At 40.2% G+C, this 13,815-nt stretch overlaps 1 protein-coding gene across 4 annotated transcripts in view; it reads right to left on the minus strand.

The window, feature by feature from the left end:
- Window positions 1-12,822, minus strand: part of RFX3 (regulatory factor X3) — a 118,077-nt gene extending 105,255 nt beyond the window's left edge. The window contains exon 1 of one of the 4 annotated variants that reach the window (XM_065860857.2): window positions 12,453-12,822. Coding sequence is in view for 2 of the 4 variants with exons in the window: in XM_071802659.1 (XP_071658760.1) it covers window positions 12,054-12,180 (127 nt within the window). In the remaining 2 variants the exon portion in view is untranslated. Of the gene's footprint in view, window positions 1-12,053; window positions 12,182-12,452 lie in introns of those variants that run through there. The other 3 variants (XM_071802659.1, XM_071802658.1, XM_071802660.1) reach the window with 3 other exon arrangements.
- Window positions 12,823-13,815: the final 993 nt, after the last annotated feature.

The following is a 13,815-nucleotide window of genomic DNA, read 5'->3' on the forward strand; positions in this document are numbered from 1 at the left end:
ATTTTCTTGGTATTAATTCTAATCAGAGACTTGACAGGAACGTTCTTAAAGACAAGCACAGTAAAATACAGGTACTTGAAAAAAGTACTGACTATGTTATAGTGTTAGATCCCTTAGGACATTTCAAGTTTCACTGTGCATGCAGTTATTTAGTTCAAGAAGGAAAAAGATTTTACTCAAGAAAAAATGGACTGCAAACACTTTATGGAAACCTTATGTCCCTCTTCCACTTAAAATCCTCACATTTGAGGGACGTAGGTTTAACAACTTACAAATGAAATGAAAATGGCAGTTTTGAATAATGTATTTGTTTATTTATGCCTTAATCATTGAATTTGATCCAGCTAACAATGAAACACCTGCATTTAAATAAAGTCATTACTTTCTAATACTGCCTTGATTATCAAGACTATATTTATCACAATTAGTAACTTGTACATAAGTCTTTGCTTGTCCCTCAGGCAGTGCTGAACAAGAATAAAAGAGACATTAACTTTGCTATGGACTTCAGTATCTGAATAGCCACAATGATAGAACCCCAGCCAAAGCACATAAACAAAAAATCCCAAACAGAACCACTTCAATCAATAGAAACTATTTTTCTGATTTCACCAATAGCAGTTACTGCCATATCCTCTTCCTTAGACCATTGCTCTTCATCTCCATCACTGCCATTCATTTCATATTTGTAGCTATATGATAAACCAAACATTTTTCTAAACAAACATCTCTTTACCCACAATCAGAAACTATCATCCTCGACTCCCAAATCCTTTTTTGGACAGAATACAGTTCTTATCAAAATTAATAGGAATACAGGTTAGTTATAGGAAAAATATTTGAGATACTCTCGTCAGAGCAAAAACCCTCTTTAGATTCCTGGCCATTATATTTGTTGAATACCACTTACCAATCACCAGGCAGTTAGCCAGATACAGAACACCCATAAACTTGTCTCAATAAAGCAAGGACATTATCCAATTTATTTAAAAAAAACTAAATAATTTCCAATAAAAATTTTAAGTTTGCTCGTTTTCCTCTTATTTTTTTTTAATTTCCTCTTTCACTGTAGCAAAAGCATTAAGAACTGCAAACAAAGATTCTAATAAATACGCACAAAAAAAGTCCACAGAAATCAACAACTGAGATTTAGTTTTGCCGAGTGTTCAAGGTCTTCCTTTCTTGTTTTTTAAATCTCTTTGTTCATAGATGTCTCCTCCTGAAGATATCTAAGAAACTTGTTCTCCTTCTATTGTAGCTCTCTCTACTGCCTCTGCAGGGCTCCAGTGAAAACCCTCAAGGTTTCATTGTAAAATACTTTATAAATAAATGCATGGAATTCAGCCAATGTCCAGTCCTAAGTCTGTGAAATCCAGACAATAAAGTGTTGGACCAAATAACATAACTGTAGTAATGCACTGAAGGAAAAAGGAACACAAGAGTTCTGTGCTGTTAGGCAGACAGTCTCTTGGGTATTCAAAGTATGTCTTTGTGATATACCTCAAGACAACTGTTTTGTGATTTTAACTCTAGAGACAATCCCTCCTCGTTTACCTCCAGAGGTGAAGATTCAATTGCAGCCCATAAGAAATGGAACAGGCTAACAAGAAAAAGAAGACAAACCAGAGCACAGCCTAGAACTTCTGCTGTAGAGCAAGAATCACAAATAAAACCATAGCATAGTACAGGCTGCCACAGATTTCAGGAGCTCTCAAGTCCAACTTCCTTCCCAAAACAGGCTCAGATTTGGCATCAGACTAGCTCCTCAGGGATTTAGCCCGTCAGGGCTTGAAAATCTCCAAGGACAGAGACGGCAAAATCTCACTTGGCCCAAGCTGCATTGCTGAGCTGTCCTCATGGGGAAAAAGATTTTCTGTATCTCCAGTCTGAACTTCTCTTGTCACAAATTATGATCATTGTCTCTCATGCTCCCACAACGGACTACTGTGAAAATCCCGGCTGCTTCTTCTTGATGATCTCCTTGTAGGTATTAGGGAAGGCTGCTCATAGGACCCCTGAAACTCTCTGTTCTCCAGACTGAACAAGCCCAGGTCCCTCAGTGTCCCATCACAGACGTGTGCTCCAGCTCCTGGCCCTCTGGTCCTCAGAGGGCCATCTCAGTGGTCCTCTGCTGAACTTACTCCAGTTTCCCACAACGGCATGAAGGTGCAGGCAAAACTATGGATGTAGATGTTGCCTAGTAAGTGTGGAGAGGGGTGAGATAATAATTTTCCTCAATTTCCTGCCTATACTCTTGTTCATTCAGTCCATGAGGCGCTGTTGATCTTCCCTACTGCCAAGGCATGCTGTGGCTCATGTTCACCTCACTGTCACCAGGAACCCAAGGCCTCCTCCACTGAGTTGCTTCCCAGCCATGCTCTTCCCAGCCCATGGTCTACAGATTATTGGCTGAGGGCCTGAAGATCTAGACAGCTGCACAGGACTGGTATTTCTCTGCCTTTTGGCCAGTACATTACTGTAGAAGCAGGTCAAAAGAGAGTCCTTTTTTCAGTGATCACTTTTGTACTAGATTTCACTAAGTAGCACAAAAATACCATATTCATAACCAATAAAGATGCACTAACACTCTGTGCAGCACAGTCAACCATATTTGAGAAAACATATGTAATACAGAAACAGCATGACAGCAGTAAGCGATGTCAAAATCAACAGTTTTATCCATTGCTGTAACACAAGTAACTCCATTTGACAAGGTTGGGCCACCTAGATTAAAAAGTAATGCCCTGCTATATGACTCTTATTCCCATGAAATTATATGCCACATTTCTTTCACTCTTTGAGGAAAAACAAACGAACAGGACACCACACAGCACTGAGTGCCCTAAGCACTGCTTTGGTTTTATGGCAAACTTAACCACTTCCATACTAGCAGGTTGAATGCTGTAGAGTATGTAAAAAAGGTTTTGAATCAGTACATGAAAGACAGAAGTATTCCATGCAGAACAAACATATTTTTAAAAGCAAAACATAAATATTAGCCAATGAGAGCAGACTGTTGTGAGTTCAGAAGCACAGCTATAAAACAAAGTTATACTTGTGACCAGGCAGCTTAGTTTATGGAGATGACACAGCTAATTTTATTAAAGGACTTAACATATTATCAATCAACACCTCAATCCCCACTGTTAACATCCACTTACATCTTCAAGCCACTTTTAGTGGCGAAACCCTGCTACATTGCCCTTCCTGTACAACAAACTTTGGAACAAGTCCTTCAGCATTTCTGATCCCAACTTCCCACACACAGACCTAACTTTATCACAGATGACCAAAACATAACTCCCAATTTCCTATCTACCAGATACATGTGTTTTTCTGCCTTGCCATTATACCTTTTCCTATATTATGAATGTGCAATGGAAAATCTTACACTTTATTAAAAACATTTGTTATTTTCATTACAGTAAAAAAAAATAAATGAACTGCTGGCTACAGCTTAACCTTGTTTCAGTAGGCTACAGATGGTGTGCCTGCTGATGTTGAGCTTTTAAGAAATTCAGCTGTGTCTGAAGAGTTACTGTCCTTGGATCATAATCTGTAACCAAGAACACAACTAAGCTGACATAGGAACTTTTGAGTATCCCAAGTTTATGACTGTGCTGAGGACACAAGTCATTACAGAGTGCTAATATTTACAGCACTGAGTTCTTGCAGATTCCCATCATACAACCTAGTATGTCATCTTGAAATCAAGCAGTGGGAACACCTAAGAGGCAGTCTTCCATACACAAAGTAATCCTAAAATTCCCCTTCATTTCAGTTGCCTGAAATGTGTTTGTCATACACATGACATGAATAATGTATCTTCATTATCATGAAAGTTGGTCACTGCACTGAAATCATGATCCCATGTCTAGTTCTTCCTTTTAGTCAAGAAATCTCAGTTTCTTCAGAAATAAATTGGGAAGAATATATATACTAAGGCAAGGACAATCAGTGGAGATCCTGAACACCTTCAAGCCTTGACTGTAAAAGATAAGAAAATTCCGTCCCCACAAATTTCTGGAATTGGATCATCCATGATCAACAATACAGGCCAGTATTAGATGTTACTTAATTCATCACAATCCCTCAACTGAGTCAAGGAAACTTGGTTTTTATCAGGATCATGGCAGGTAATCTTAGTATCTGAAATTTAAATCTTAGTATGACCTGCCTCCCCAAACAACTACTGATATGAGATGGCACCTGAAATCTGAACATTCCAGACAGCACCAGCTCGTAAGGTTATACCCTTACACTACGAACCATTTGATTGACTTGAAACAGCATTTAAAAAACACACCAAACAACTGCAACCAAACCAGCATAAAAACACAACCTTTAAACCACCAAGAGAATCTCTGTTCCATAAACCAGCATGATAAATTATGCTATTGCTTTGTAGGACCAGCTCTAATTCTCAGTCTATTGCAATTAAACCTTCCCTGGGTTTGACATAAGTTTGCTAGTGAAGTGAGCTCCAGTCACAAAACCTGCATTCTGTAAACCAGTCCAAGGTTGGGAAAACCCTAAGCCTCTATCATCTCCACATAGCTACAGACCTAGTACACCAAAACCTCTATGAATTTACCTGCTCACTATTGTTCCTTGCAATACTCGGTCAGGACTACGCTCCTTATGGTACAAAGAAGTTTCAGAGCAGTTGTAAAAAAAACAGAGAAATGCAGGACAACCTTCAGTTAGGAAGCACCTGGAAAGCTAAGGAGAGGCAATACCATTAAAAACTGTGCTTTTATGTTAGCTCATTTACACTTGCCTCACTTCAAAACAGAATCTGAATGCAAAAGGATTTCCATAAATTAAGGGAATGGAGCCACATTTCTGGACAACATATCTCCATTCTAAAGCTAAGCATGTTCTAGTCCCTAAAACAACCATAAGGATGGTATAGTTCACAGAAGAGCTTTTGCACCTTTCCGAAAGCCCAAAGAGTAATCTTTCTAGAAGTTACAGGGAACTGCTACTAATATTTCCCAGCATCAACTCTGAGGAGTTTAAAACACCCTGGATTGTACATTCTTCCAATCACTAAATCTGATATCAAATAATAAAATGCATATAGAAGAGTTATTTATCAACTACCTTGCAAACAGCAACTCAGTTGAAGTAGTTTAACAAAGAGTGGACCAAATAAAATAGGAGTGAACTAAACACTAAACAGAAACCTGTCTGTTGACGTGATCTTAGCTACAACATGCTCAAGAAAGTAGCATGTCAATTCCACCTTGTGGCTAACTATTTGATAAGTCAGCTACTATGCAGATAGTTTAACTGCTCCTCACCAGCAAAGGCTAATGTAACTGTGAATACAGCCAGACATTTCTGCAGAAGTAATCTTGACAGTATTCATAAATCCTATATTAATTTTATAAATGAGCACCGTGGTCCATAGAGCTATAGATATTTAGTTAAACGTTAACTTTCTATAACTGTAAAATGCATGATCTGATAATTAAATTATTATTTTTTTAATCAGAAATTTTAAGTAAATTTAGTTTAACAATGGTGATTCTAGAACAACTCTTTTCCTAAAATGCACTTTAAAAAGCAAGCATGGGTTTTTAAACTGAGTACTTCTAAATTTTCATTACTGTATCTTTCCAAATTCTCCAAGAGACCCAGAGCAATCAACATTGAATCCTAATAATAAACATAGTGTGTAAAAACTTAAATAGAAATACAAATTAAAAACCCCTTGTGTACTTGCCACGTGTCCTTCCTATGGAAAAACTACACCTTATCAGTGTAGGATGGAAGTGTACAGGAGGAAGTAGACATCTTGTCAACAACAATGTGGTGTGGGAAACATTCTTCCTTCACTAAAGCTGTAACTCTGTTGTCTCTCCTGCTTACATCAACAATACAGAGGTAGAAATACAGCACACATCTTACTAGAAAAAAAGAAGTTAGTGGAGAATTCTGAAAACATTTTGCAGCAGTTAAATAGAAGGTGAATCTTCAAATTTATGAGATTTTTAACATAAGACAGAAATCCTGATACTTACCACTTCTTCCAATGGTAAGAGAACTACAATTATTTTGTTACTTTTGCTTTCACCTACCTATAATGAGCAGATTTAGTCCTCCTTAGTAAATACCAGTTCATTTTTGCAGTTCAAGTCATCTAAGACTTGCACTGTCAAATTGCACTCTCAGCTGCTCGAAGTGCAGAACACCACCAAGGGATAAGGAAAACAACACTCAGGTGATAGTACCTCTTCTTGCTTAGATGAGGCTACACAGACCAATAGTAACTTCTGTAAATGTTTTGTGGATAATGTTGGTCACACCAAAAGACATTACCTCAAATTCACAATCCTGGTCATCTAATCCACTAGCAAGTAAACCCTTCAGATAGCCTATTAACATCCAATATCATCATCAGATTAAGGGAGCTACATAAGCAAGACTGCTTTCCCTTGCTTCCCTCCCAGAATTTAGCTGTCCTGGAGGGGGAAGAAAATCAAACCAAGGGTACTCCAGAAACATTATACAATGCATCAAAATTCAGCAGACATGAACTAACTCGTTGGAGATAAAAATGTATCTTCTAATTTTAGCTCCACAGAAACATAATAAATAACTATTTATAGCCTTAGGAACTGTGTTGTAAGTAGTTCTGGCTCAGAACAGTACTAAATATTTTCATTCTTTGCAAGATAGTATAGTTAACAACACAGAAAAACGATTAATCAGCCAAGAAAAGAGAACGCCTTTACTGAAGTAGAATAAACTGACTCAATGATACCTGCAAAGTGACATACTGTACCTTTTTACAGATTTGGTTGTTTCTGTTTCTGCTTTGCAACGTCACGTGACTTAATTACACCTTCAAGTGTTTAGAAAATATCCCTGAAGTCGTATGTAAGAGTAAACACAGATTAATTATTATGAAGTAATAGAAGAGAGAAGCCATTTACTTGGGTTTGAGTCATAAGTTGTAGTGGTAGCATCCAAAGCCTGAACACAATCCAAAGACACAGTTCTTGTCTTAAAGACCTTATAAACTTATTTGAAATAAGACTTCAACAAGAACAACATGAAAGAACTAAAGAAATTATTTACTCAGAGAATGTCTAAGAAGCTAAGCTATACTCAGTGTAGTGAGTCCATGGGTGGATGAAATGACCTTTAAAAATAGTGTTAGATATTTTTTCTCTTATAATTCACGAATAAAAGTTCCAAATGTTGCAAGCACACTCAAATTTAGTGATTAATATACAATATTTAGTGTTCCCATAGTATTGTTATGGATGTCATGTAAGAATTTTAAAAAGTAGAGTTAGAACTAAGTTAGCAATTTACAAAGGAAGCTTGAATTGCTAGAATTTAAACTTTCAAGTCTCATTAAAATGCACATTCTAAAAACAGGAAAATCCTTTATTAAATACAACTTACAATATAGTCCACCACTTCTTGATTTTGTGCCACTATATTGGATAGTTAGGGGACCAAAGACAAACAGCTTACCACGATGGAACAGGAAACAGCAATTGAAGATAAGTTTGCAAAACTAAGCAGTTTAGGTGTACTCTTCCAATTCTGGCATCCACCTTTGCAAATACTTCCAAAAGGAAACTACACTGAACAAGACACTATTATCCACCCATACGCACAAAAAAAGCATTGCTGTATTAATCTCACAGTGTATGGCAAAATAATAGATATTATTAATCTACAGAAGTTACAAGAATGAATTTGTAATCTGTCGGGTTCATATGTAGCCATATAGAAATTATTGGAACTAAACATAGTGGTACTCATACATATGTAGAGGATACAATTTTAAAACTGGTGGGTTTTATTTGTTTTTTGATGGTTTGGGTTATTTTGAGGGGTGCATTTTTTTCTCTCCTAGAATGTATAACATACAATAAACACCACTCCAAAATGCATGCAACTCTCAGGTAAGTTCACCTAGCTTTTCAGATCAGCAAAAATTCATTTCAGTCAGTAAAAACTGTTTCAGCTATATGCTATACAGACAAAAGTTACACAATTTACATGTAACTATATGTTCAGAGATTACATTTTAAGTTGTATGTGTGTACAGACACACACATACTCAGATATGGAGCAGCTCATTTATCTCAACATTTTTAGCACAATATTGCCAAAACAGTAAGTTTGCTATATTGCAATGAGCAGGAAAAAAAAAAAAAAAAAAAAAAAAAGAAGAAATAGAAATATTTCAGTAAGATTTAAACAACTCCCATATACATTATCAATGTATTTCAATGACAGAATTTTTAGGATTTTCTTTCCTCTTTGTATTTCAAATAAACTAACTAAAAATAAACATTAATCCCATATTATAAACAATAGGTTATTCTTATTAAAATATTCTTAAGTTAAATATTCTTCAAGAGAAAAAATAAAGGTAAGTAATCTAGTGAAACAAAATATTTCATCAAGCAATGGATCTTCTCTTGGTGAGCATGAAAATTATTAGGATTACAGCTAACCATACAGTCATAAAGCACTAAATTTCACACCCAAACGGTCACATCTCTTTTAAAAGTCCAATGAGAAAATAATTTAAAAATAACATGATTGTACTATATAGAACACTTCAAACTCTGATATGACAAGTATTAAAATGCACCTAGTCATTGGGAAAATAATTGCCTACAAAAGCACATTTTGCTAATGGCAGAAGCAGAGCTCACCACCTGCTTTAGGCAGCTCTTTTGTAAACCTCTGGAAGTCGCAACACAATGCACAAGAAATGAAAGTGACACCTGTTTAAATCAGCCATCTGTCCCTAACAAACTAGATTTAGCCAAATCAGTATATGTACTGCTCCTCAAATTTCCAAAATACAGGTACAAATAGCATCTGTGAGAAAAGAGAAATATTGTTACAATTGACAACCAACTTTACCAGCAATACATAAATAATAAACTTGTGGCTAACAGAAAAACATCATTTTAAATGTTAGCCTATTCATTTTAAAAGCCTCATTAATTTTTCAGCCCTCATTTTTAGTAAAAAAAGTAAGTAGTTTCATTCATAATTTAAAAACATACTGCTTTTGGTATCCTAATATGTTAATTTGACAAAGTTTGATTTTGAAATGGAACTCCAACTACAAGGACACTACAGTATCACTGAAAGCTGATTTTTTAATCTGTCTGTATTTGTGATGCATTCACATGTCATTTCAACTGAAAACAATTTTTTAAAAGGCTTTAGGAGTCATGTATCTTATATTTTTAACAACCTATACATTTTTTTAAGTATTCCACATGACAATACCTGCAGCTCATAAGCTTTTGGAGACTGCAGGTAAAAATACAAATAATACGGAATATATTAAGAGGGAAGGAAGCCTTTCATAGGAGGACAAAGTAAACCATGAAAACCAGAAATACTAGCTAGAACACCAAAAGGAACTACAATGATAAAAGATTGTTGCATTTTAGATACTTGCTTACATTTTAACTAAAAAGAGAGGAAAACAGTAACAGCTTTCCCTCTCAATGTAGAGTTTAGTAAACAAAAAGAAACAGTAACATCTATTTCTGTAGATAGTTTTTTGATTAACATACAGTATCAGACAGGAACAAGAAATGGGTTAGTGCTAACAAACCTGAACCTATTATCAAATAAAGCACCCGAACTTTAAACTCTTTAACAGCACTGTGGCTTTCCCATTTCGTTCACCTACACTACATTATGGAATGGGTTTCTCCACAGTAGCACAATTTAGGTTAGTTCACAGACACCACAACAGAGCATACAATCCTGAAAGGTCTGTCAGGGTATGCTGAAACACAATCAGATATTTACACAGTCCAAGTCACGAAAACCAAGGAATACAAAAAGAAAATAAATAAAAATCACAAGCCACCTCACGTTCAAACACTGGTTACCATCACAAACACCAACTATCTTGATAGCTGAAGGCATCAGGGAATCAGAATGCATAATGCAGATCTCATCTGTGATCATTACAGTATTTCAGAGAGAATAAAGAGTCAATACTTTTCTCAGTACAGTCAATATTATTAAAATAGGTGATTACAGCTGCATTATTGTTTTCCAAATTGCAGTCATTGCCTAAATAAAATGTGGCTAAATAGTACTAAACCAGCCTCTGTTTCTGGACAGAATCATGTACTTTTAATCCAATTTTTAAGAAACTTCTGTAGGTCTCCTCACAGAGTTAAAACAGAAAGTTTGTCTCATAGCCTCTGGACACACTTTCCTTTGCTACCAGGGGTCAGGATACCTATTCTGCAAAGACAGATTTCAACGTGCAGGAAGGACTCAATCCCGAGCAGTACTCTGTCCCGCTGTAAGAGGGCTACTCAAGAAAGGCATGGTGCAGAACTGCCATCTTCTCTTTTCAACAACAGAAGATGCCAGCAACGATTTCATAACCAGTGAATCTCATAAACTACTCAATAAAACTCATAACAAATACATTAAGATTTAAATGTGCCATATCAGTGATACGGCACTGTAACTCACCCTGAAAATTCTTAATGTCTTCAGAACTTATTTGACAGCAGGACCTAGAAAATTAGCACTCAGTGGTTTCATCTTGAGCAAAATCATTCAAATATTATAATGTAGAGACCTTTGGTCATTATTCAAAATAATGTATTTTCTAAGTTTTTGTTGGCCCGTGAAATATACATTAAAAAAAAAAAAAGCAACAAAACCAAACCCAAACAGAGCCAATATGCCTTAGCTCAAGAAATATTAATATCAACAGTGCGCACCTAGCACATTTTGTAGTTGACAGCCTCTTGGAAAAATTGTCCCTGTCAAACTCATTGGTAGTTCCAGTGTGAGACAGACAAATATATTGTTGCTGAAACTGTAATGAGAAACCCTGCATTTCACACCGGGTTCTATAGATATAAAAAACATATACACCATTAAAATGCAGGTTTTAGATTAAAAACAAGAATATCCTTTTTCCTAACTATTTTAATAAATAAGGCAATAAGAAAGTGAATAAGTCATCACTTCAAAAAGAAAAAAACTTGCCACAATGACACATGGTTTGACAAGTCAAAAAGGGAGAGTGCAACTGGATATGGAGAGTTAAAAGAGAATTCCATTGCCATAACAGATGCCAAAAATTCACTTTGGCTGAAAAAATTTAAGAAGTATATAAAGTATGATTTGACACCGCTGACAACACACATCTTTAGATCATGATAAGCAATCAGAAAAAGATGAAAAAAAAACAAGCATTTTCGATGAAAAAAATGCAAAACACCCTCATTAATAATAAAACTGCTACTACAGCTCCTTGATAGGTAAAAAGCTGCCTCTTCTCTCTTTCCCAAATGTACTCTCAAAATATAGTAATAACAACAAAATCACAAAGACTCTTTTTTTTTTTTTAATACTATGTCTTTTTTTCTTCTTTCTTTGCTGTTCAGCACGCAAACTGACAGTCCATGTCTTGGATTTCCTTCATTGTGGAGAGTTTAAGGAAACGGAAATGGATTCTCTCCACATGAACATAACTCACTGTGCACAAACTAGATCTACACATGCACTGTTCCATACTACACTGGCAGTATGAAAGCATCATTTAAAAAATAACCCCCTGCAGAAGGAGTGCAAGAAAAAAGCCCTGATACTCTGTGTGTGTATGGGTGGAGGCATTGAGTAAACAAGAAAACACTTCACAGTACAAAGAAAATACAGCCTGCCCTAAAATAACCAGCAACATTAATTATGAATAAAAGAAAAAACTAAAGCGCAGAAATGTGACTGATATGATCAGCAGCGTGAGAGCATCATTAAAAGACATAGTGAGTTCACAAATATCTGCAGCATTCAGCAGTCACATCAAATCAGAACAAGGCCCCTACAAGTGAAAGGGGAAAAACACCCCCTGCTCCCCGGTGGGCTAGAGGACCCGTCTCTGTCGCATCTTCCCTCCCACCCCCACGGTTTTTTGGGGGTTTAAAGTCAGTAACCTTAGACTGCAGCCAGAGCCTCGTTCCCCGATTTCCACACTCCTTCATCCGTGCAAACGAGAGTCCAAGGAAGATGCATACCCACCGCATTCAAGCGATTGCCTGGAGGTCCCAGAAGCGTGCCGCCGTCCCCATCACCGCCAAGCCTCTTCTTCTCCTCACTCCGTACCGCGGCCAGCTCCCCTCCCCGCCCAACAGACACCCCCATCCCAACCGCCCCGCTCCACACGCCGCTCCCCACCCAACGGCAAACCACCCCCGGGGGGGGCCGGGCAGCGGGCCCGGGATGCAGGGGAGCCGGGGGGGGACGAAGTGGGGGAGGCGCGGGAGAAAGCGGGGGAGCCGGGAGGGCGACCCACGTTCCCCCCGCTGCACCGCAACCAAGCGCGCAGCCCCAGGGAGCAACCGCGGCCCGGATGCTGCGAGGAGGGGGAGGGAGAGCGGAGGGAGGGCTGGCGAGCGCCCGACACGGACATTCACCTGGGCTGCGGCGGGCTGCGGCGGTGTTCCCGCTGTCGTTGCTGCTGGAGGTGGCTGTTGTTGTTGTTGTTGTTGTTGTGGGTGACGATGAGGAAGGGGGTGAGGAACAGCAGCAGCAGGAGGAGGAGGAGGAGCAGGAGAGGAGCGGTTGTTGTTGATGGGTAACAGTCGCCAGGACTACGGTGACTATGGCGCTTGATTCACAAGGCAACGGTTGCTATAACTCACAAAAGGGAGAGCGAGCGAGGGAGGAGGAGGCGGCGGCCCAGCCTGAGAGGCCCGGAAGAGGCGGGGCCTGCCCTAACGGACAGGCCGGGGCGGGCGGGGCTGCTCCTCCAGCCAGACCGGGCGGCGTCCGGGCCCCGCTGCCGCGCGGGGGGTCTGTGCGCACGCGGGGCGGCGAGCAGGCGGCGGGACGGGCGGCGGGGCGAGCGGGAGGTGGCACGGGGCGGCACGGGGCCCGCGCGAGGGGCGTGGCCGCGCGGGTGCTGGCTGGGCCGTGCCCGCGGCCGCCTGACGCCACTTCCGGCGGGCGGGAGGAGGGTGCCGGGCTGCAGCGCGCTGGTCTCTGCGGGGGTCGCGCAGCCTCCGCCGCCGGGCGGGACGAGCAGGAAGTTGGGCCCGGCGGCGGCCTCCCCCCTCCCCCCCCCCCCCCCCTCCAGCGTAGCCTGTCACAGGCGCCCCATGCCTCCTTCCCTCGGAAAATGGCAGCGAGGAGCCGGCGGCGCTGGTGGTACTGTCCGGCTGCCGCCATTTTAAGAGGGGAGAAACGGCAGAGCCGGGCCTGCGGCTCCGCGTGGCCCTGTCCACCCTGGCCCCTCCGGCGGGGAGGCGCTGGGCGACGCTGTGGCTGAGCCAGGGGCCTGTGGCGCGCAGTGGCTGCCCTGTCCGACGAGCGGTGCTGACAGCGCTGAAAATCGGCTGCTCGCTGCCTGGCGCGTTGGGTCTTCGTTCTACGTGTGGGCTCGGGGCCTGTGACTCCGAGGCACAGGTGGTTTTCTGGATGTGTACAATGCCCACACAGCCCACGGCCACTACAGTGCATCTCTTGCCCATTTGCATTCGCACCTGCGGATCTTCACTAACCTGCCAAGTATCTCTGCGGTGCAGTGCTTGGCTGTTGCTGCATGTGTTGCCAGTAATGCTTGCCTGTAATCTCTAAACCCCATAGTTCATTCATGACTGTTCCAGTGTACTGGTCTGTATCAGAAGTGTTACCAACACACGGGTTGGTGATGTTTTTCTCACGCCTGTTGCTATAAGCACCTGACATTTGCCTTGCATACGCTACAACCACTGCACTACACCTGTCCCTACAGGAACAGACGTGAATTGTTCTTGAAAACCACTGAAGCATTTTCAA

Source organism: Patagioenas fasciata, chromosome Z (genome assembly GCF_037038585.1).
Source record: "Patagioenas fasciata isolate bPatFas1 chromosome Z, bPatFas1.hap1, whole genome shotgun sequence".
Lineage (NCBI taxonomy): Eukaryota > Metazoa > Chordata > Aves > Columbiformes > Columbidae > Patagioenas > Patagioenas fasciata.